Source organism: Rhea pennata, chromosome 12, assembly GCF_028389875.1.
Source record: "Rhea pennata isolate bPtePen1 chromosome 12, bPtePen1.pri, whole genome shotgun sequence".
Taxonomy (NCBI): Eukaryota; Metazoa; Chordata; class Aves; order Rheiformes; family Rheidae; genus Rhea; species Rhea pennata.
In genome coordinates this window covers 24,645,455-24,669,806 of record NC_084674.1, presented here as the reverse complement: position 1 = coordinate 24,669,806, position 24,352 = coordinate 24,645,455, and the positions used below count along the sequence as shown (strand labels likewise).

General features: G+C 57.8%; 1 protein-coding gene across 2 annotated transcripts; it reads left to right on the top strand.

Moving 5' to 3' along the window:
• The first annotated feature begins 560 nt into the window (after window positions 1-560).
• Window positions 561-23,110, top strand: LOC134145754 (sodium-coupled neutral amino acid transporter 3-like). 2 transcript variants are annotated; one of them, XM_062585620.1, is made up of 16 exons: window positions 571-926; window positions 13,767-13,927; window positions 14,335-14,419; window positions 14,602-14,717; window positions 16,381-16,454; window positions 16,538-16,630; window positions 16,751-16,832; window positions 18,066-18,148; window positions 18,375-18,433; window positions 18,815-18,988; window positions 19,184-19,263; window positions 19,618-19,718; window positions 19,878-20,002; window positions 20,317-20,461; window positions 21,053-21,156; window positions 21,565-23,110. In XM_062585620.1, exons 2-16 carry the CDS (start codon window positions 13,818-13,820, stop codon window positions 21,667-21,669), a joined length of 1,536 nt encoding a protein of 511 aa, XP_062441604.1. In that variant the 5' UTR covers window positions 571-926; window positions 13,767-13,817; the 3' UTR covers window positions 21,670-23,110. The 2 variants fall into 2 exon arrangements, with proteins under 2 accessions (XP_062441605.1, XP_062441604.1); XM_062585621.1 differs by lacking the exons at window positions 20,317-20,461; window positions 21,053-21,156; window positions 21,565-23,110 and adding an exon at window positions 20,126-20,308 and having other exon boundaries at window positions 561-926.
• The last annotated feature ends 1,242 nt before the right edge of the window (window positions 23,111-24,352 follow it).

Here is a 24,352-nt window from a genome sequence, read left to right as displayed (position 1 = left end):
GGTAGAGATTTCAGGGGGAGACTGGAGTTTCCGTGACCCTCCCAGTCATTTTGGACTGGACAAGCTCCCACCTTGCTAATTGCCATCTTCTGTAATGAGGTGCCAGAGAGGCTGCTGTTCAGGACTAACCGTGTCCTGCAGGGCAGGCTGGGCCTGGGGGACAGTTGGCATCTCCACATCTCCTCCAGCGCCCGCAGACCGGGCAGCAGAAGAGGGCTACTTAACAGCTGGGGAAACAGCTTAATTTTTCTTTTTTTTTTCTTTTTTTCTTTTTTTTTTTTTTTTTTTTTTTTTTGTCTGAGGAAACAGTCCAGTCTCAGTAAGGTTTGCAGGAAAAGATCTTCCCTCATTTCTAGGTGAGCTGGGCCTCTTCTACCCCTTTCCCTCACTAGGTTTATTTACCCAGAGAAATGTAGTGCGCAAGCTTGACAGCTGCTATATTTAGACATTCAAGTTAGATTAGAACAACTGAAATAGCCCCGTGGCTTTTAATGCTGCCTGCTGACTTGTAACACCCACAGAAAGAGCAGCCTCCAGAAAGCTTGGGGCTGCTGGAGATGGCAGTGTCGGCCAGGAGCTCCTCCCATTCCAAGACCCCGGGGGCCTGGGCACTGTGCAGTCCCCAGCAGCCAGCTTGACTGCACGGAGCTCGGGGCTGAAGGCTGCGTGTGTGCACACACGACTGCTGCGCGGCCGCCAACCTTCCCAGCCGCTCACGCTGGCCTCCACAGAGATTGGGAGCAGCAGCACAGGGGGCGGGTCTGGGCTCCAGTTTAATCTCCGACTCTATTGGGATTACAGCCGAAGGGTACTCTCATCTGCAGGGTTGCTCGGCACGCACCCAGGGACTGCAAGACTTGCAACTTGGGCTTCCTGCCCCAGCCTAGAGCAGAGGCACCAGTCGGGGACAGGGGGCAAGCGAGCAGGTAAGCCCCCATCGGCTATGCTGATCCCCTCTTGGGAACAGCTGCAGACACTCATGTCTTTTTTTCCTCATCCTTTGGGAAACTCTGCACAGGCATGACAGGGTTTAAGGCTGCTGATGGTTTGGATTGCTAGCCCTCCCCATTTTCCCTGTGAAGCCCAGGCTGGGCTAATCCCTCCTGATCCGCTTCCATTCTTCCATCAACCTGTCCTGCACTGACTCCTTTCCCACTTGGAGCCCTATAGAAGGTGGCACGGGCTAGCTGGAAAGCTTTTGAGGTTGGTGCAGGCTCTGCAGGCAGCACACAGCACTCTTTGCTCCCAGGGCTTCCTGCTTTCCCTGGTACCGTTTGCTTTCTCCTCCCCTTACTTAGAAACTCTTCTTTCCAGCTGCACCCCTCAGTTGTCAGGGTTGGGAATCTCGGAGTAGGGCAAAACTTTTCGGGTCTCCCTTTGCTTGCAAGCTGCAGCTGGCTTGCAAAAACCTATCCGTGCAGTGCACGCTGCTGCTGTGTTGGGAGCAGTGCTGGAGTGGGGTCGTGAACAGGCTCTTAAAGACAGGACCACCCCACAAAGTGGCAGCTTGCAGGTGGCAGAGCCAGAGCCTGGGGGCTGTTTGCTTTGCTTTCTTCTTCCACTTCCTTCTCCAGTGGCTGAAACCCTCCCACAGTGTATAAAAATCCTGTGAATGCTCATAAAAAGGCAGGGCCCTGCCTTCCCGTATTTCAATCCTAATGCACAGCCAAAACTGTTGCATTCAGCAGCAGCACGGTGACCCGAGCAGAGGTCTGCATAGCAACCTTGGCATTATTGGATGCTTTGCTAATAATAATAACCCCCAAAAGCCCTTTTTCCACTTTAATTTTTAATTGGCTGTGAGACCAACATACGTTTCTTAGGGCTGGAAACTGTTGCAGCTGGGATCAGATGTCAGGGTGTCGTGGTAGTGCCTGGGGTGAGGACTAGTGTTTGGCAGGGGCATGGCAGGGAAGAGCGACCGGTATCGGGGCGGTGGGCATCTCCAGACTACTGTGCTGAGGGTGCCAGTCCGGCTGCTGCATTGGGTGCTGCTGTTAGGTTGGGGGAGCAGGTCAGACATGCATGTATTTGCATCCCCTCGGCCAGGGTATTTATAGAGCCTGGCTGCTCGGGAAGGCAGCACAGAGGTGCAGAGAGGCGTGCAGTACATCGTGTTCCCTGCCAGCAACATGCTCCCCATGCCAGCCAGCAAAGGGGGCTACCCAGCCTGGCCCCCTCCAGAATCGTTCACACAGGAGAGCCTGGCTTATCCCAAGTGGGTGACTTGTTGCCTTGTAAGTGTCCAGCAAGAGAGAAAACTTTCCTAAGAGTGGAGATGTTCTGGGAAACAGAGGCATTCAGGGCATTGCCTGGGGGTGCTGGTGTCAGGGCCCCCACTCCGGCTGCTCAGAGCATTGCTCCCATGCAGCTTGCCCTTGGGTAGAACGGTTTTGTCAGAGCCGCGGGTGGCAGCAGGAGTCCACCAGGTCCTGGTGCATGCAAGGGAGAGGAGGCTGCTGGAGCATGGATGTAGCCGGGTGAGGGGCATGGGGGGCTTTACAGCCAGCCAGGGCTGAGCCTAGGCTGGCTGTGGAAGGCGCAGCCACACCAAGCTGTCGTGTAGGAAATGGGAATTTTCCATTGGTGTTTGGATCAGGCCCAAGCCAAGCAGTAAAATCTGCCTGGTGCCTGCCGGCTGCAGGCTGCACTCTTTCACCCCAAGAGTTCACTGGGTGTGGAGGGTAGAGAGTAAGGACCACATGCCCCAATGATCTGCCCTCACTACCCACCCACCATGGCAGTATCCAGTGGGTACCCAGGAGCATGCTGGCCACTTGCCTCCATCACTGGAGCCGGCCTCACCAGTGCCCTGCTGCACAGCTATGAGCATACTTACTCCAGCAGCCAGGGATGCTCAGGGAGCCCCGGGCAGCCTAGAGCAGCGCGGGGGTGTCATGGCTGCGGGGAGCCTGGCCAATGCTCAAAGGGCCCCACAGTGCCTGCCACGCTGCAGCTGTAATCACACGCCGTGGCTGTGGCCACAGCAAACAAACAGGCATCGGCAGGACCTATTTTCCTTGGCGCATTGGGACCAAGCAAAGGGCTGCGATCCCATGGACTCCTCCGGAGATGAAGCCTTTGAGAAAACAGAGGCAAGGGCCTGAGCAAGTTAGGGGCAGAACAAGCCCCCCACATGAGTCTTGGCTGCCGTGCACATCCCAGGCTGCCATGGGGCTGCTGACGCAGGTCTGGGGCCAGTTGAGTTCCCCAAGACAGCAGGGGAGAGCTGGGCCAATCCTCACATTCCCTGCCTTGGGATCAGACTCCAGGGTGGCAGGACAGCCTAATGGTTAGAGCAGGGGGTTTGAGGGCTATGGCAGGCCTATGTGGGTTCAAGCAGTTTGCATTTGTGCCTGCATAGCAGTGTCACCGAGTCTGGATAGACTGCTGGGCTCAGAGATACTAAGATGATGGAGGGAAACACGAGAGTGTGGCTTGACCTGGTGAATCGTCCACTCCTTGATGTCCCCAGTGTCACAGAGAGGTGCTAGCCTGGAGCAAATCGCAGCCTTGAATTTTTCTGTTGTTGAACTTTTGGTCTTGTCTCACAATCTTGGATGTGCTCTAAGGGAGCAAAACTTATGCAGAGTATCTTGCTTCAAAGGACAAGTGTGTCTCTGGAGGTGCATGGAAAAGGTAAAACTGTTCTGTTCTGAGCAGCTGCCCATTTAATCCAAAAGGGGCCACCTTCACGTTGAGATGGCCCTGTCTTCCTAAAGGGCAATTTAGTGGCTTAAATGTCTAGTTTGGAGCCAGATGAAATGCTTTGGTCTGAACTGCTATTTCATTCTGTCTTCCTCAGACCATGCTAGGTGGCTCTTCCCCTTGTTTCCAGCTTGATGACACTCAGGGCTCACGTGAGGGCCCCCACAGCCCAGCCCCTGTGTCCTGCTGGAGCCTTGCACTTAACTCCAGAAAGGCATGTCCCAGGTGACAGAGATGCAGGCTTCTTGGCAGCATAGCACTGGCTGGTATAGGAAAGGAGAGCTGTGCCCACCTGATCCCCATCCATGTCCCTGCACCACCGGCTGCCCCTGCTCCCTGACCTTGTCCTTGTACAGTCCCACACCACCTCATCATCAGCCTTGTCATGAATTAAAAAACCTTCCTACCATACCAGATCACTTTAGCAGAAATCTGGATGGTCTTGGTCCTGTGTCCCTGGCTGGTTTCAGGGCCATTCCTCAGTTTCCCCTTCACTCTGCTGGTGAGGATAATAGGCCAGGCTGGGGCAATGCCAAAGTGCCGGCAGCTTTTCAGCCGTTCCTTCCTGGCTGTACTCAATACTGGTTCTTGGACAAGCACAGATCTGAGCTGAGGTTGGCAGAAGTGGAGAGAGGAATAGTATCAACTAGCCTGGGCAATGCAGGGCAGGACAGGCACCTGGAACCAGCACCAGACATCCTGTGCCCCACACAGTGGCTCCGGCCCCTCACAGTGGGACCCAGGACTGTGCTGGTCATGCATGACAGGAACTGAGGGTGGCTGGCACACAGGGGTTGCTCCCCTCACCCCTTCCCATAGCCTCCTCCACGGTTCAGCAGGTAGAAAACAGCTGTGGCCAGAGCCACCTGGGAGAGAGTCACACTGTTGCTTCAATGCCGGAAAATCCTCCTCGTGGTCGTCAGAGTGCCAGGTCGATGGTGAGAGCAGCCCACAGCTCCTGTGGCACAGTTCAAGGCAATTTGCAGTGAGATCACTCAGTTCACCATAACATCTTGGACTGGTTCCTCCAGCTGCCCCCCGCACATCAGCATCCCCTGATTTGCAGCAGAACTGCAGGCTGGAGTTGGGGTGCCATCATCCCTTGACCTTGCCTGGAAGCAAGGTGCCAGCAAAGCATCTCCCAGGCCAAGTATTTGGTGTTGCTTGGACTTTCCATCCCTGCTGCTGCCTCTCTGATGCTTTCTCTGCTGCCTTGGAAGAGGAGAGTCAGGATTCATGCCACCTGCAGAAAAACTTGCACCTCTATCTCCTTCTAGTCCCTGAGATTTGGGGTCCTTAGGGCAGAGGTGCACCTTCACTGCTGAACTGCAGCAGAGTCCCAAGGACTCTTGTGACATTTCCCATGCCTTCTGCTTCAATCACCACCAGAAAATCTGGGAAGGGGATGACCATGGCTGGCTCTCGCAACATGCCACCTTCCTGGCCAGTCCCTCCACCCCTGCAGGCAGCCGCCCGAGAGTCCGTCGGCTCGCTGGGCTGATGGAGGTTATTCCTTCTTTGGGGAGTTGTCTACAGCATCAGCAAGCTAACCTGACTCACGCTGCAGCCACGTGGGCTGCAGTGTGTGGCTGGGACCAGGCACCCTGGTCCTGCTGGCAAAGGGTTGATAGAGAGAGCAGAGCTTCCCATGGGCTGGGGAACAGTGATGTGCCGGGAAGAGGGTCGCTGAGATTAGCCAGGCCCATCTGGTAATCAGTGTGCAAATGGCGTGAATGCTGCTAATTCAGAATGAACCCATCTTTAAGCACAGCAATAGAGGCTTTATCAGCTTAGCAGCTCTCATAGGAAAGAGCCACAAGTGGGTGAAGCTCCCAGCACAGGGTGATGTGGTGAACCAGCCCTGCTCAGAGTGCTGCTGTTAAATATAGCTTTTGGGTACCCTGTTTACAACCTCTTGCAGCAGCACACAGGCTGCAGGCTTATTGAAAAGCTTTGGGAAATCTTTCCCCTCTCCTGGGCTGCCCCATGAGAGCCCTGCTGTGGGAAGCTGGGCTATGCACAGCAATGTGGGGGTCACATCGGCTGTGGGTCAGCTGGGGTTGACCAAAGGTGCTCAGTGAATTGCAACCATCTGCCTCTCCAATGGAAGTGTCTGCATGGGTTGGGAGACAACCCAGTCTGCTGACTCCTTTCACCAGGCTACTCAGTGGTCCACAGCATGTGGCCACAGGGTCAGGAGCAGGAGCAAAGGGCATCCATGCAGGGGGACAATGGCCGTAGGTGTTTGGGTGCATCACCAGACTGCCATGTGATTGCCTCCCTCTGCTTGCTCAGAGCCAGCGGGCAGTGCCACTTCATCCTGCGCTTCCAGCCCAGCCCACTGTCTCTGACCTCTGTCTCCTTCCTTCTTGCGCTTCCTTTGAATCTCTCTTCCCAAACATGATCAAACCTCCCTGGCAGCTCCAAAGGCCGGACGGTAGCTGGGCCTATTGGAAACATGTCTGTGACTGGCTGCAGACAGGCAGCCTTCCCTCTGGCCACCAAGGCTCAGCACACGTGTCGGCAAAGGCCCTGGGCTCCATGCTGAAAACTGCCTTGTCAGCAGTTCCCCAATAAGTCATCTGTGTGGAGCTGTGTTTGCTTGGACAGTACAAGGCTTGCTGTGAGCTCGGGGTGACAGAGGCTGGTCATGAGGTGCCTGTCGGCATGGGGAGCAAGCAGCTTACTTGCAAAATCAAAGCAGCTTTGAGGAAGGCTCTCCTGCTCAGTATTTATAGCCAAATTTGCATCACCTCCTGGCTACTTTCAGCATGAAATCAATTCTCTGGCTGATCTGCAACCCAAAAACATCTTCTTGACAAAGTTGGTTTGTACTATGCCTGAATTCTTCTGCTGGGGTTTGTGGCATTGCCAGGACTGCCCCCTAAGCCAGAAGGGCTGGGAAAGGCCCAAAGCTGCATCTCAGAGTCCAAGAAGATCTCCAGGACTGCTCAGGCATGAACCCAGATAGTGGCTTTTAGAGGTGGTTTCTCCTTTCTGTTATTGCTGGTTCTCCCTTAGATCCAGGCCAGGGGAGCCCAGAGGGCATTATGTGGCCAGGCTGCCCTCAAGCCTCCAAGGCCTAGTCATGGTTCAGTATTTGTAGCTGAAAGCCAAGGTTCTCCCAGGAACACAGGAGCCCAAGAGTTGCTGCCGTGAAAGGAAGATACTCATTTCACCTGCCTCATGTTCAAACCAAGACCGAGGGGGCCAGGATAGCAGGGCCATCCAGTATGGCTATCTGGAGGGGCTCTCTGGGATTATCAAGAAGGGCATTCCACCAGAGCTATCCAGTGGGACTGGTCGGCAGGTCACTGTGCAGGTTGCTCCCAGCCATCCCTCCCCAGGGTCACCAGGCCCCCCTGCATTCTTCGAGGGGCATTCAGAGCCCTCACCCCAAAAGCCACATTTGCAGCTGGGCCCCTGGGCAGCTGGATTTGTCTTTCCCGAGTGCTGAGTGCATGCTGACCCCAGGAGAAGCAGGATGACAGGACTACTTGTTTAGTTAGGTCAGGAGGAGGGCGGGGGGGGGGGAAATGCTGTACATTTAAAAACAGATTTGAGGTGCTAATTTTAGGAGACCAAGTCGGGACACAAAACATGTCTGTGTCTTTGCTTGCATAGGGGAAGAGAAAGTCCTGTTTGAGCGTGATCAGGGCTGACTCAGCTCCCAGCACCAGAGCTCGGTGGCTTTGCCTAGAAGTGAGTTTTATCCCAATGGTGATGGGAGGGGCAAGAGCATCTCTGCTGCCTGTGCCCAGCCTGCTTCTGTTCAGCTCAGATAAGGAGATGATGCTCAGAGACCCCTAGGCTTCACAATGTCTCCCCATTTCTGCCTGTGTGACCACACCCTATTCCAGCAGTGGTCTCATGCAAAGACCGCAGTGCTTGGAGCCTACCCTGAGGCCAGTAGCAATCCTAGGAACTGACTCAGAGACCCCTAGGGTGGTGGTCACCCCTGAGCCCAACAGAGGTCCTGAGGGTCTTACTCAGAGATCTTCAGGCTAGTGGTCATCCCTGAGCCTGGCAGAAGTCCTGGGATCTGACCCAGAGACTTCTGGGCTGGTAGTTACCCCTGAGCCTGATAGAAGTCCTGGAGTCTGACCCAGAGGCTCCAGGGCTAGTGGTCACCCCTAAACCCAACAGAGGTCCTGGGGTCTGACCTAGAGACCCCAGGGCTGGGGGCTACTGGCAGTGGGGAGCTACAGGCTAGAGGTCTCTGCTCTCTCTCCTAGCCCATCTCTCCTGAAGAGTTCCTGGGCTCTGTCATCAAACCACCTCAGAGAACATGAAACCTCTGCACACTGGGCTCCACTGAAACCTGAATAGCCTCCAGGGCAGGCTTGCATGAGGGAGTCATTGCTGCCAGCCTCTGGCCCATGTAGGCTGGAGGGGCGTACCTGGTCACAGGCACGCAGCACGGCAGCTGTGCCAGGCATCATGCTAAAGCCGGATTACCACCCATAATAGTCCCGCTTCCCTAGCTCCAGCTGGGTCGGATTACTAGGGATTCATCTGCGGAGAGAAAGGAGATAGGGGACTGAGCATCCTGCCCTGCCACCCTGCAGAGGCGCCCAGCTTAGTCCGGTGTCTTCCCACCACCTCACGTAGAAATTTGGCATTGTTGGTTGCTCTGTGACCCTCCAGTGTGCACTGTGAGCTAGTGTGCATACCATCTGCTGGGGAGATGACTTGTCTTCACCATGGGCTGGGTGAACTCAAGGGGCATGTTGTGCTCCAGAGGCTTCTGGGGATAGGTAGAGCTGGTAGGCAGCAGCTACAAGTTTCCCCACATTGACATGTCCTGTCCTCCCACTGGCATCAGCAACAGTGAGGCACAGCTGTGGGATCTGTGAGTCCCCTGGGATCCCCCTCGTGGGACCCATGAAAGCATCAATCACAGGACATGTGAAATCATCCTGCAAGGGATCCACAGAAGCGTGCTGCATTAGTGAGGTCTCTGTGACTGAGTGAAAGGCTCAGCACTACATGACCTTGGTCAGTGTGGGTGCTGCCACAGCCCATCCCAGCAGTTGATACACAGGGGGTGAGCAGCTGTCCCAGAAAGGCCCATCTAGACACAAGTAATGGTCCAAGGCCACTGGACCCTGCCAGCTGGGGCCAGGTTCCTCTCCATAGCTCCTGACATACAGCACGGGTCATCTCTGGCATCCTCAGGCACTGTACAGCAAGCTCCCACAGGGGCCTAGAGTTCGCCTGCTGTCGGCACTGTACTGAGGAACTAGAATAGAACAGCACCTCCCAAAAGACAGGCTTTCCAGCGATGATATGTATCCTCTAGCTATATGTCAGCACTGTCAGGTCCCAAACAAGCCTCTAGCCCTCTGGCATGATGGAGTTCCATTGGCGCTGTCTGAAATGTCCAGCTCAGATTGCAGACAGCTGCTGAGTGAAGAGTTACTCGGACCTGGAACCCCCCACAGAATGTCCTGCTTCAGGTTATGCTTCACTCTGAGCTGAGTTTTCTGCCTTTTAAATACAGTTGGTCTGGAAGTGAGGCATTCAGCAGAGATATGTCAATTTGGGGTTAGGTTTAGCTCAGTTGGTTAGAGCAAGGTACTAATAATGGCAGGGTCACAGGTTCAATCCCTGTATGGGTCACTCATTTTGAGGGTTGGACTAGATGATCTCCAGAGGTCCCTTCCAACCTTACCAATTCTATGATTCTGTGATTTTCCAGGACCAATATCCCCTATTGCAGTGCCCTGGCTGCCAGGCTGTAGGTGTAGGGGCAAGATCAGGACTGCATGCCATCTGCCAGCAATGGCTGGGAATGAGGGCTTTTTGGAGCAAGGCTTCCACACACATCTCTGTCCTAGTGAGGGAGGGCAGGGCTCTGCACTGGCAAGGACACACCATACAAGACCGAACGGAACTTCCTCTAATGCACAGGTGCCTGAGCAGAGGCTGACAGTATGCCAGGCCAGCAGGAAGGATATGTGTATGCCACTCTGTGCATACAACTCAGTGTTCCCCATAGGGGGACCATGACACATTCCCAGCCCTGGGGAGGCAGTAGGATGGTGCTGAGGCCTGCAGGCACACAGACTGGCTGCAGCAGAAATTTGACAGGGCATCATTCCCAAACTGCCCTGAGCAGGGCTGTATACAGTGTCACCAAATGCAATGACACCAGGACTAGCCACCAGGAGAGCAAAGACTGAGCTCATTGAGTTTGGTTACCGCTAAATCTGCTGGGGCAAGTGCGAGATTTCAGCAGGATTGGAGTTACCACATGTTGTTGCTGTCCAGACAGAGTAGAGAGAGCCTACTGGCCCACAGCTGAGGTGCATGTATGGAAATCAGTACAGCTAACTCAGCACCAGCCCCAGGGAAGAGGCCATGGGATTTTTGTGCCCATAGCCTGCTCTGGTCAGGCGAGTGGGGGACAGAAGAGCTGGCAACCAAGGCCAACTGTCAGCAGGAGGAGGATGCTAGGCTGTACATGGGTTGCCCTGTGCATAGCTCTAAGCTGCATTTGGGGCAATACGAGTGGGAAGAATGGGAGCATCTGCCTATCGCAGTGTTGTGGCATGGCACCCCCAGGATGGGCTTGGGCTCTCCAAACTACATGAGCCCCAGGAGCAGATGGCCCGGCATGCTCCATGGCATGCTTGCAGTGGGGCTCACCACCAGTGAGCCCTATCGAGTCCTTCCCTGAAGCTTGTCACAGTGCTTAGAGTGGCTTTGGACCATTACCTGTGGCTGGATGGGCCTTTCTGGGCCATCTGCTTATGAGGAAGGCAGTTGCTTTGGTGTTTCAGATTTGTTTACCGACTGGCTTGCTCCAGGGTGCCCACATACATGCATCCATGTGCCCAGGTGCGGGCAGCACCAGCAGTCAGTGTGATGGGCAGAGGAGCAGATTCGAGCTGACAGCCTGCCACTTGCACCATGGGAGCTTGCACAGACCTGACGCACCACTCAGGCCCACGGCCATGCCATGTCTCCACTGCGCACAGAGCAGGCATGAGGCCCCAGGCCCAAACACACTCACACGTGCCCTGGCATCCACATGCAGGGTCTGACTTACCAGGGCTGCCTTTTTAACACCAGAATGCCAACTCCCCAGCACAGCGAACATCAATCCCCACAAACCCAGAGAAGGCCACCTACCTTCCTGCACATGCGCAGGGCCCAGGGCTGCCTGCCAGAGACAGCCCACCACGCAATCTATTTGCTGTTCTGGAGACCCTTATCGCAAGGCAAACAGTTCCCACGATGGGCACGCTCTACTGAATCGAAGTATCTCCTTTCTCTCTCCTTTCATCTTGTCTCTCACCGTAATCCTCTTTTTCCCAGCTGCTGCAAAGAGACCCTGCTGGCAGCACTTGTGCCCTGACCAAGCGGCTAGTGACGCCATGCCGATAGCCCCAGGCTGGCTGCCAGGCAGGGAGCAAAGGTCCAGTCCTGCCAGAGCGCCAGGCACTGAACGTGGACCGGGGTCTGTGCCAGCTCTGCACAGCCGGAGAAAACATCTCCGGGCCTGATGTTAACTCCATTGCATGTGAAATGAGCCTGTCTCACTTACTATTCCGAGAGGTGTTCGGGGGAGAAGCTGGTATTTCCTGAACCATGCAGCAGATGTATAATTATAACCTGGGAGAGGATAGGGACAGCACAGGAGAGTGCTGAAGCTCTCAGAGCTCTGTGCAGCCTGAGAAAGCGTGGGAGAGGGAGACGTGGCAGGACCTGGGACCGCCTCTAAACTGAGCACCCCAGCCCAGTTGGATGCCCCTCAGCTTGGACAATCACAGGGCCACAGCACAGCTTGCTGCAGAGCAGCAGAGTGGGTGTCTCCACAGGTTTTTCTCCATCCTGGCAGCAGAGCCCTTTGAGAAAGAGCTTGCAAATGTGATTTTGGTGAGGTGCTGAGGGCTCCACCACTAACTGCAAATTGTATCTGCCTCTTGGGTGCAGCACAAAGTGGGTAGCTGCATTCCCAAGCAGTTAGAGCCAGGAGGGCACCAGGGACAGGAGTGCTGGGGCTGGGCTGGGTGCTGCCAGGCAGGGTACCTTGCAACCCGCTCTGAAGTTGTCTGCTGTGATCGGTGGGTGGCCACCGACTGGCCAGGCCTCTGGCAGTCTGAGCAATGCCTCTTTTGTGGCAGGGGATCTTGGAGGGCTCGATGGGTTTCATTAGTGCTGGGAACATGCAGAGTTAACAGCAGCGTTTGGACATGCTGGCAGGCTTGTTTGCACCTGGATTTAGGCCCAGGCTGAGGCCTAGGAGAGGGGATAAATCATCACCCAGTGGCTGCTCTGCATTTCCTCCTCTTCCCCCGCACAGTGGAGGCCTTGCTAGGTTGGGGATGAGATGGCTGGCAGTGAATCTCCTGGCATATAGGCCTTGCCAGCCCCTGCCAAGGCTGGCCAGCAGTGGTGAGCCAGCCTGAGGCCTGAGATGACCCCGATGTGGGCCCTGCGGCCGTGGGGACACTGTAATGCACTAAACGTGGCGCAGGTTTTAGCCAGGATCATAAAAGCACTCTTAGTGTTTGGACCATAGTAGACTAGATGGCGTCCTCCTGTCACCTAGTAGAAAGATGGGACACCCAGAGGACAGTGCAGCTTTCTGTATCCTAGCTGGCCCTATCCTTGGGCCATGCAATGCAGCTCAGGGCTGTCAGGGCCCAGTGCATCTTGACACCATGGCCAAAGCGGAACTGCCCCCACCCAGGCGGATCTTCTGAAGACGTTGTCATTTGGTAGAGGGGAGGGCCCCCAGTCCTGTCTCGGGAGAGGGAACTGGTGGGGAACCCTGCCCCTCGGCTGCCAGCCTGCCCCAGAAAGCAGCCCTGTGCTGGTTCCCGGCGGGCATGTGGGGAGGGCCGCGGGGCTTGCACAGAGGCCGCTTTGTGCACCTTGCCAAATCGTCCCGCGCTCAGCAGCCTGGCTGCTTTCCCCTGCCAAGAACTCGCCTCCCATCCCCACGCTCTTTCCTGCTCCATTTGTCAGGCCCCCATGTGCCCCCAAAACCCGTTGCTTGGCACCGAAGGCTGCGCTGGCCCTGGGTGATGGGAGGCATTTTAGCCCTTTGTGCAGGGCAGTACTGAGCCCTTTACATAAGCCAGGGGGTCCTTGAGATCCCAGTTAACCCTTGCTTTCCTGCTCTGTCCCAAATTGCCCTGCAAACACCCTGCAAGCACTGTGCCCTCCACAAGGTCCCTCTGCTGCAGCTCTCAGCACGGCTGGCACCTGCCTGCAGAGGAGAAACTAAGGCATGGAGAATGGAGGGAAGTTTCTCCCACTGTGAAAGCTGCAGAGAGAAAAGATGCCCTGCCATTGTTCTGCAGCTCCCATGTCTGCGCAATGGAGTGAGCCATGCTGGCTGAGGCCCGTGCCTCCGCATCCCTGGCTGTATAGGGGTGGCAGCCATGCTGGCAACAGCAAAAGGCACCAACAGGCCACAAAGCAGATGATTTTTCCCTGTGTGGCATCCACTACTGGCCATAGGGACCCTTCATCTATCCTGAAAGGCACCCACCTCTGGTGTGGCACCCACATGGACCAGGGCTGCCTGGGATAGGCCATGAGCAAGAAGCTCAATGGCCAGAGTTTCAAGGGAGATTTTAGGTAGGCTAGTATCATTAGCTAAGCCCCAGTGGTCAGGACTGTGCCAGGCTCATGAGCCAAGAAAAGAGGCTCCAGGAGCTCAGCTGGCTCCATGCTGGCTGTGGGCAGGGGAAGCAAAGTAGCCTTCCGGGACTGGGCTGTGGGCAACTTGTTGTGCAAAATGAGGGTCCTCTCTAGGCCCTCAGGACCTTTCAAATTTCCTGTGCAGTTGGTGCAGCATTTTGTGCCCCCACATTCTCTACCAACTGTGTAAAAGAGGCAAATCCAGCCCTGGTGTTGCCCAGCTGAGCATCTCAGACCCATGAACAATTAAGGATGGATTCATGTGCCTCTGCACAGTTGCTATTGTCAGTGTTAACGCAGACTACTGGATCATTGGCTCACATGGGATCTGCAGAACCTGGACTCAGGACCCCAGTCCTCCAGCCCAGAGCCTGACTCCATTTGCTCTCTTTTTCCAGAGTCTGAGGAGTCCTCACAACGAGTCCAGCATCGTCCCCACCTGCCCCACCATGGATGCCACAGAGGTGCCCATCCAGGCCGAGATGGTGGAGCTAGTGCCCAACGGGAAGCATGCTGCAGTGCTCAGCGCATCTGCCATTGCCTCGCTGACGGGTGACAGGTAGAGGCTTGGGGACAAGCAGCTTCCTCAGCTGGGCTGTGCAGCTCACTCTGCTCTCGGCTGCTGGGGTCCCAGACCTGTGCTTGGGGTGCTCTGGGTGCTCAGGATGCTGTGCCCAATGCAGGGTGCCAGTGGTGTGCCCATGGGGCAGTGGAGCAGGTAAGCTCTCCCCTCTGGGCTGTCACATCTGAGAAGCAGCCTGGACTCCTGTGTGGAAAACTAGGACCAGAGGTACAAAAGGGAGCTGGCAGCTCACACTGGTCCTCGGCACAGCTCTACTGTTCTGCACCAACATCTGCCTGGCATCACTCCCTCTCGCAGTGCCCTCACCTGCAGAGAGGCCATCATGGCCCTGTTCACTGCCTGACTCTGCCTCAGGCTCACAGCTCCTCTCTCCTGTGCCCCAGGTTTGATGAGAACCAGTCCAGCACAGCAGAGCTGGAGGAGTTTCTGCCCCATGGTGCTGAGAAGAAGCAGACACACTTCACAGATGTGAGTAGGGCATTGCAGGCACCTCTCACCTTGCCTGGCACAGGGTCCACAGCTGGATGGGCTGTGCCTGTGGCAGCCAGCTAAAATGTGGCCCTACGAGGCTCGACATCTCACTGGTGGGTAGGTGGTTGGAGGCTATTTTCTGATGTGACTGGTCCCTGTGTTGTGTCTTGTATGCACAGTTCGAAGGGAAGACGTCTTTTGGGATGTCCGTGTTCAATCTCAGCAACGCCATTATGGGCAGCGGGATCCTGGGGCTGGCATATGCCATGGCCAACACAGGCATCATCCTCTTCCTGTAAGTGATGCTTGCAGGGCCTCTTGTGGCACTGCTGGTGCCTGCTCACCCTCATGGGCTCAACACTCAGCTGCCAGGCATTAGCGAGACTCACTGTGGGGATCTACCACACACCAGTGGCAATGAGGACACAGGGCTTGAGCCTATTATGCAAAGCTCACCACACGGCACTCCTCCAGAAGTTTACCATCTCCCATCTTTCCCACCATTCATGGTAGCTGAACTGTCCTGAACACCCCTCAGAATGTCTGCCAGGCGGGCTGAGGCCCTTTTGGGGCCAACTGCATGCAGGTATTCCACATGGGGCCTTGCTGCCCTGTGTGGTGCGGTACAGGACCCATGGCTCTTCCTGTGGGTTGAGGCTTGGCATTTGCACAGGGGCCGGCAGCACTGCTGGGATGTATTGTTGCAGCTCCTGCTGCTGGCAATGGGGGCTGGCCTCACAGCAGCCCCCTAGGAGGGCTCCAGTGCCCAGCTGCCTCCCTCTGTGGTGCCCTCTGCTTTGCTCCATTCCCTTGCCCCTGCAGGGCAAGTATAGGTAGATGACCAGATAAACCTCGCTGCTATTCCCAGGCTCCTAAATCAGGTCATTGTACAAAAGGCAGCCCCTGCCTTTTGTGTGGGCAGATCCAGCACAGGCTCTGGCTTTGCCAGCCTGTGCTGGTGACAGTGGCACCCTAGCCAGCTCAGTGTGCCAGCAAACGTATTGCACAAAGCTGTGTGCTTGCACCCCAAAGCGCTGATGTACGAGTGTACTCACACAGACAAAAGGACATGGGCCCCAGCAGCACCAAATCCAATGACATATGAAAGTGTCCATGAAAGAGCAAGGGGCAGGGTTTTGGGGCATGCGGTAAGATGTGGGGCACTGTGCCCCACACATGGGGACTTGTGGTGTGCAGGACTCCTCCAGGGGTGTCCAATTCCTCTCGCTATGGCTGTGAGTGCTAGGGAGGTGGGCAAAAGAGGTGCCTGGTACCACATAGGGTGGCAGGGGGTCTGGTGTTCTGCCTGGGGATTTTGCTGTCTGAGTAATGCCCATCCTGCCAGGAGCAGTGGGCACACATGGGCACTGCTTGACACAGCTGCCTGGGGCCCACACATCAGCATGATGAGTTGTCTCCACCTGTAGTCTCCCACTCATGGTGTACCTTAATTGAGCCCTGTGGCCCCTGGTCTATCTGTCCCTGTGTAGCTTTGTGCCCTGGTGATGGGGAAGATGAAAACTTGATCTCCCATGACCAGCTTTTTCCATGTGGCCAGAAAAATTAGGGTTCTGGCTCCCTTGGGCAGGGGGGACATGTATATGTGGGATCATGGAAACCATGGACACAGGCATGGGGTGCCCCAGGGCAAGACCATGGCCCATCTTCTCCATGAGCAAACAGTGCTAACGTGAAAGAACAGGTCTGGGCAGGGTGGCCAGCAGGGACAGCTCTGCAGGTGGGTGCAGGTTAGTGCAGGGCCCTTTCCCCATCCCTGCAGCAGCTGGAGCCTGCCTATGCTTCATTGTCCTATTTCTGGCCTGATCACTACATGGCACCAAAAGTACACACAGTGTCCCGGGAGCTGTACATGGCATAAAGTGCCAGAGAGCATGGCACAACCTGCCTTGGTGTGCCCACTGCCGGGACCCACCTGTGACAGTGCTCCCCTCTCCCAGCTTCCTCCTGACTGCTGTGGCCCTACTCTCCAGCTACTCCATCCATCTGTTGCTGAAATCCTCAGGCATCGTGGGTGAGTGCCGGATCTCCAGATGGCGGGTTTGTGCTGTCGGTCTCTTCTCAGCTCTGACTCCTCTGCTCCTCTGCTACCCACAGGGATCCGTGCTTATGAACAGCTGGGCTACCGAGCCTTCGGCACACCAGGGAAGCTGGCCGCAGCCATTGCCATAACACTGCAGAATATTGGAGGTGAGAGAACAGGGCAGGCACAAGGGAAAGCAACCAGTGGGCTATGGTCATACAGGAAGTGCTGAGGGCCTGAAGTGCCCTCACTACAGCAGCATGGCATGATCTCGCTCTGCTCTGCAGCCATGTCCAGCTACCTGTACATCGTCAAATCTGAAGTGCCTCTTGTCATCCAGACATTCCTCAACCTGCAGGAGAAGACCACGTGAGTGTCTCCTACCCACCTTGCATCATGCCCTGGCCATGTACCCCAGCTTGGGCTGGACTTATCTTCATATCCAAGCTTGGGCATCTCCCCAGGTTTCATACCCAGACTTGAGCATCTGCCTGGCAGTGTTGTCAGGATGTCAGCCCCAGCCCTATGCCTGGCCCCAGGGCAGCACTGCTTAGCCGAAAATAGAAGGGAGGAAATATGTCGTGGTCATGCCCAGCCTCTGCCTCTTGCCCTCCCAGGGTACCATGTCCTAGTTAAATTTGCCTGAAGCAGAAATGTCCTTGGGATACTGGGGGGTGCTGGCAAAAGACAGAGAGTTCAATTAGCAAGGCCAGGACACGTCAGGGGCTCTGGAACTAGTTCCTTGCAGCTCAGCCTCCAAATCTGCATAAGAGATCTCTGCTCCCATCTCGCTGTGGTTGCTCTCCCTGGCCCAGCACCTCTGTGCTGTGTCCCCTCACCCCAGCAGGCTCCATGGATTTGTCTCCAGCTGGGCAGCCCATGACAGGGATTTAGTGGCATTAAGCCACTACTATTTTTGATAACTGTCAATGCTGAATAAGCCCCCAGGCAGGATTAAACTGAAGTGAACTTCCAATCCCTGCTCCTCACTTCCCCTTGGGATAAATCATTCCTCCTTGAGCAGACCCTACTGCTTACCCACCTTGCTCTGGTGTGACAGGGCACTAGGTGTAGGAAGGGGTCAGGGAGCTTTTCATTGAAATGAGCACCCTTCATCCTCTTGTGCCTGCACCCCCATGCTGGCATCACATGGGGGGCTGAGGAAGGAGAGAGCAGAACAGACACTAGGTAGAGATGTGAGTGGTACTTGGGAGGAACTCTGGGGACATGAAGGGATGAGCAGAGCAGGTCTGGAGATCAGCCTCTTTGCTCAACTAAATGTCCCAGGGACCCAAGGATATCAGCCTCAGGAGTTCCTTAGGTTGTCAGCTCGGAGGTCTCCAGAGTTGCCAGCTCAGAACTCCTCAGAGTTGCCAGCCTTAGAGGTCCAAAGGAGCCTGAGAGGTCCCTGGAGTTGCCAGCTCAGGGGTTTCCAGAAATGCAAGCCTCTGGGATACCAGGGATGCCAACACAGGCAGATCCACAGACGGTAGACTGGTGCTCAAGCCTCATAGGGCTCCCCAGCACCAGGCAGGGACATTCCCTAGGCCACCATGCTGCTGGCAAAGCACGGCAGTGAGCAGGCATCTTCTTGGCTTCCAGGGACTGGTACGTGAATGGGAACTATCTGGTGATCCTGGTGTCTGTCACCATTATCCTGCCTCTGGCCCTCATGAAGCAGCTCGGTAAGTCAGGGTGCCGAGGGGTTGTGGATGCAGAGCCCGCAGGTGCTGAGTGCGGCACAGCATGTGGCACCACAGGGCCCCTCTCCTGGAGAGCTGCAGCTGTGCCAAGGCTGTCGGTGCCCCACGGTGGCAGGTAGCAGTGGGCATGGGAGTGGTGCGGGAAGGAGGGCTCCCGGGCAGCTCTGCGTCCCTGCCCATGCCCACCACTGCTCTCCTCTCTCCCCAGGATACCTGGGCTATGCCAGCGGCTTCTCCCTCAGCTGCATGGTCTTCTTCCTCATCTCGGTGAGTGCAGGGGATGTGGCCCAGGGACATGCTGTCGGCTCGGTGCACAAAGCAGCCCTTCCCGTTGCCGGGCCAGGCATCTCCTGTGACTGCGCTGGAGACCCAGTGCCGGAGCTGCGGGGATCTCCAACTCATGCGGAGCATGACCACGCTCTCTGGAACATCACTGTTGCCTGCACTCACAATGGGCAGGGTACAGGGCCAGCCTCACAGTGGGGCACCCACATCTACGCAGCCCCAAAAGCATGGGGTGGGGGGCTGCTGGCACCCCTTGGAGGGGATCCAGCAAGTTAGGTGTAGTGCGGGTGGTGCTGGTGACGCCCAGCTTGGGTGGCTGTTCCTCGGGGGGAGCATCACTGGGCTCTGACTGTCCCCTCCTAGGTCATCTACAAGAAGTTTCAGATCCCCTGTCCTCTCCCTGCACAAGAGGTGAATGGCACAGGCAGCCTCAACTACACCCTGGTCACCACCAGCAACTACCGGAACGGCTACACCGTCCTCCAGCCCTCCGAGGAGGGTACTTGCTCCCCCAGCTTCTTCACCCTCAACTCCCAGGTAGGGTCCTGGTGCAGGGCTGGCTAGGGGCCAAGGTGGGCTGCACCTCCATGTTTGTGGGAAAGCTCCCTGGCCCATTGCCAGGGTGGCCAGGACCATCCAAGCCCCTCTCCCTGTCGGTCCCCAGAGCTCTTGGCACCTGCAAGTGGTCCCATTTCCACTGCCCTGGTGCTCAGTCGCCCACCTCTCTTGCAGACGGCGTACACCATCCCCATCATGGCCTTCGCCTTTGTGTGCCACCCTGAGGTCCTGCCCATCTACACCGAGCTGAAGAAGTGAGAGCTGGGGAGCGGGCCTGGGGCTGGGGTGCCTGTGGGGAGCAAGCAGGGCCTCATCCTGCTCCCAGGCCAAGGCAGCAGGCAGATATTTTGTTGCTGCCCGCGCACGGGACCTGCGCTGAGGTGCTCAGGTGCCTAGGGATAGGGAGTGATCCTGCGCAGGGTTGTCCTCCTCCCTGCAGCCAGCATGGTTCCTCCCAGCCAGGCAGCCTCAGTCCAGCTGAGCTGGCTCAGTCGCTTGGCCCACAGCACAGCACCGCCCAGACAGGCACTCAGCTCTTGGGCCCGGCACAGGGGGCTGCCGAGTCCGTGAGGGTACGGGTGATGGACTAACACTGCTGGCCCCCACAGCCCCTCCAAGAAGAAGATGCAGTGCATTTCCAACATCTCCATCACGGTCATGTACCTGATGTACTTCCTGGCTGCACTCTTTGGCTACCTCACTTTCTACGGTAAGCCCTGGCAGCAGCACAGAGGACCCACCTGGCCCAGGTGATGCCCCAGGGGCAACACTGGCCTCCCGCCTTTTCCCCCACCAGCAGGCCCTTGCCTGCACTGAGCCAGAGCCGTGTGGCAGGGCTGACCCCACGGCTCTGTGCTGGTGCCCACAGGCCGTGTGGAGTCGGAGCTGCTGCACACGTACAACAAGGTGGACCCCTTTGATGTGCTGATCCTGTGCGTGCGGGTGGCCGTGCTGACGGCCGTGACGCTCACTGTCCCCATTGTCCTCTTCCCGGTGAGTGTTTCCTGGGGAGGCCAGGCAGCACCGCCACAGCCATGGGCAACCACAGGGCCGCCCATGGGCCTTCACAGGGCCTCGGCACACAAGAAGCTCCCTTGAGACCGGAAACTGTGTCAGGTGGCAGGGCTGGCGTGGGGCAGGGGCCTCCCAGGCCAGGTCCAGGCAGGCTGAACAGTGTGCAGGAGCAGTTACCCCCGGGAGCAGCTACCCTCAGGAGGCCTGAAGCCTGGCTCTGAGCTGGCACTAGAGGGAGTGGAATGGGCCGCTGGCACCCGAGATGGCGCGTGATGCTCCTGTCAAATGCCCAGGTGCGCCGGGCCATCCAGCAGATGCTCTTCCAAGGCAAGGACTTCAGCTGGGTCCGTCACATCATCATTGCTGTGATCCTGCTAACCTTCATCAACCTGCTGGTCATCTTTGCTCCCTCCATCCTTGGCATCTTCGGCATGATCGGTGAGGGGAAGTCCCAGTTCCTGTGCCCACAAGGGCACTGGCAGTGGGCACAGCAGGTTCTGCCCATAGCCTCAAGGCCCTGGCACCTGCACTTGTGCTGGGGGTCACCAGCAGGCAGGGGTAGGAGTGTTGGGTGCTGTCCTTCCCATGCTGCCCCATGCCTCACCATACCGGCCCTGGAAGGCATGTGGAGCCCTGGCAATGAATCTGTGTTGCTCATGGGGCTCATTACCCTGCCAGCAGCACCCTGACAACCCCATTGCAATGCCAGGCCTGAGTGCCCTTTCCCCAGGCAGAGGCAGAAAGGGCACAGGGGGTTGCAGTACCACTGGGCTATGTTCGCTCTTGGCCCTTGATCTCTGAAGCCAGGCGCTTGCTCTGTGGCCACCGTGGTTGGTGACTGGCCCCCAGCCAAGGCACAGGGTGTGGGGGGGAAGCAGTTGGGGCTGGTGCCAGGACAGTGTGTCCCCAGGTTCCTGGAAAACCATGTCATATCTAGGGGAGAGGGCAGGACTTGGCCCAGCAGCATGGGTGGCAGGGCTCAGCCGTAGGGCTGGGGCCTGCTGCCCGCTGTGTCCCTGTCTGCTCCAGGTGCCACATCCGCTCCCTGCCTCATCTTCATCTTCCCCGCCATCTTCTACATGCGCATCATGCCCAAGGACAAGGAGCCACTGCGCTCCCCTCCCAAGATCCTGGTGAGTCCTGGGCACCTGCTGTCAAGACTTAGGGATGGGATGGGACAGGATGTCCCCAGGGCTGGGCTGCGTGTGAGCCCTGGCCACCTGGGGACTGTCTGTGCTGCAGTGCCAGGCACTGATGACACCTTCTTGAGGGGTCATGGGGACGATGGCACTGGGCAGCTTGCCCGGGGAAAGCCCGTATGGACAGACCTGGGCTCTCCATGGTCCTCGCCAGGACTCCTGGCTTCCCATCTTGGCTCTGCCACCACCCCGGGGCTCCTGCACTGGGAGTGCCATGAGTCATGGCAGGGCTGGAGATGGACGCAGGCATCATGGCTCTCCGACCTGATGCAGCTGCGAGGGCCACGGCAGCCTGGCTTGGGTTAAGAGCGCTCCCTGCTGCCCCTGCTCTGTCTCCCACAGGCAGGCTGCTTTGCCCTCCTTGGGGTGCTCTTCATGATCATGAGCTTGAGCTTCATCATCATCGACTGGGCCACAGGAGGCGGGAAGAGCGGAGGCAGCCACTAGCTGTCGCTGGGGGCCCGGACCAAGCTGCCCCCGCGCTGGTGCCCTGGGGAGAGCCAGCCCCAGGGACAGCCCCTGGCCCCAGCGCCTGGACTGCACCACGACCTTGTGCTGCCCATCAGGCACAGCCAATGCCCGCGACCTGTGCTGCCCATCCTCACCCACTGGGGAAGGGGCCCCGCACGGCCTCACACTCACAGCATGGGACAGAGCCCTGGTATGTGAGGGCCTCTGGCCCGTGCGAGGGAGTGGGGTCAGCCCAGGGCCGGAGGGCCATTGCTGTGCCCACCCCTCCAACGCATCCCCTTCCACTGCGCGCCTCAGTTTCCCCATCTGGAAAATGGGGGTAACATTTCCCTACCTCACCAGAACTGGCTGTGAGATGAACCTCGTCTCTGGACATGGGTAGCATCCGGCTGCCACCAGCTGGCACCGCCAAGCACACATGCTGGGGGGGGGGGAGGAGGGAGCGGTGGGACCCCCCGACTGTCAGCAAGAGCTCTGACAACCGGTCTTCGCAGAGGTTGTATCTGGGGGACCAGGACAATGCCAGGCGGGGAGCCAGGCCCCCAGCAGGGCTCCCTGGGGGCACTGCAGTGCCCTCTCTCCCTACTGCCCCACGGACTGCCAGCTCCCACCCACTCTGTCTCTTGGTGGCACCCAGGTCTATGTGCAAGCAGGGAAACGCAGGCCTGCTGTCACGGCTGCACGGGGTCCACTACCCTTGTGGTGCCCAGAACGCTGCTACTGAAGTCGCTGGGCAGTTGTTGGCCAGCAGCCGCATCCCCGGGACCATACCTGAGCCCGCTGAGGGGCAGTACTCGCTCGGCACCAGCTCCCGGCCCAGGCAGAGGGGAGGTTTTGGAGCGGCTCTCCTTTATGCCTGCCGGTGCCTGCAGCCCAGATGCCGGGGTGACAGGCACGCACCTGCTCCAAACAGTGCCAGCAGGATGCTGCTGCCCAGCCTGCGCCTGGGGCCAGCACCCCGGGCCCCGCACTCTTCTATTGGGCCCCATCGTGGGGCTCCTCCAAGCCATGCCAAAACCGGGCAGCAGCTCCCCCTCCCTCCCTGCGCACCTTCCGGCCTGCTGCCTCCCATGGGCGCCAAGCGGGCAGCGAACTGGGCCAGGGCTGACAAGGGCAGGCGGTGCCCGGGGGCCCTTCTGCAGTGCTGAGATTGCTGTGCTGGGAGCAGGGCTGGGTCTCCATGGGCTGTTGCGCTACATAGGAGATGCATTTTTTTATCGGGGTGGTGGAGCCTAGGATGCTTTTTATAAATACTGTACATACGAGTAGATCTTTCTGGACACGTCGTGTTGCTCGCGGTAGCTCTGTCGCCAAGAGGGCAACGCTTTTAAATTATACGTGTGAATGAGAGCTGTCCCAGAGAACAGTCTGACCGCTGAGCCCTCTGGCAAGAGCAATAAAGACGATGTGAAGCCTGTGGGGCCTGCGGCATTCCTGGGCCAGGAGCTGGCCCTGGGCAGCGCAGGCACGCAACCCCCCAGGCACAACACGTCTCACGGCATCTGCCTGGCTGCCCAGCTGCCCACGGGGGCACTTTGGCCATGGCAACCCCAGGAAGGGCCAGAGGATGAGAGCCCCCAGCCCCAGAGCTCCAACGCCCCGGCCACAGCCGCTCTCCCCCTCTGTGGGCACCCTGCCTTCAGCTCGTTGGCACCCAGGCCCTCGTTAGACAACTGGGGCACCAGGCCACCTTGTCCTGCTCGTTAACAGGCCCTCATTAGTGCTGCAGCCCACATAGCACAGCTGTCGCCTCGCTGCCAGCCAACAACTATGCACCCCCAGCCCCATCCTGCGGCATGACCCGTGGCCCCGAGCACTGTCCTTCGAGGCATCACCCCCCTTGGAGGCTGCATCGCCCGCGGCCACCGCAGGGGCAACCCCAGCACCCACCAGGCCCAAAACGCAGCCTGAGACTCCCCCTCTGCTCCCCTCCCTGCACCCTCCAGCTCTCCCTGTTCTGGCACACATGCGACATCCCCACCGATGGCGCTGGGCATATTTTTGGACCCCCAGGAGTGCACGTTACACCCAGTGCGCGTCTCACGCAGGGCCCTGCCCACCCCAAAGGACACGGCTCCCCAAGGGCCCAGATGGGCCCATGGCGGGACACCCCCGGGGCACAAAATGTCCCAATTCACAACACCCATGGGACACCTCACCCTGAGGTCCAGGCCAGCACCGTGCATGGCAGCAGTGGGGACCCGCCTGCTCCACAGCACATCTCTCCTGGGACAGAGCATGACTCAACAGACAGTACCCATGGCACATGGCATCCCGCAACCCAGAGTCACCCAGCGCATGGCTCCTGCCATGCATGGCACCCCCAGGACTGGACCAGTCTAAGGCACAGCACTCACAGCATGGCCCAAGGCGCATCTCCCTTGGGCAGCAGCATGGCCTAATTCACAGCACCCCGCAGGCATGGCACCCTGAGGCTCAGGCCAGGAAGGTACATGGCATCCATGGGGTCCAGGTGTCTACCTCGTGTACACCTCCCCTGGAGAACTGCATGCTCCAACACACAGCACCCATGGGGCATGGCACCCCAGGCCTTGGCCTGGACCGCTGCACAACACCCAGGGGGCCCACACTAGCCCACTGCAACTCTACCCTGGGACACAGCATGGTCCAAAGCACAGCACCGATGGCACAGAGCACC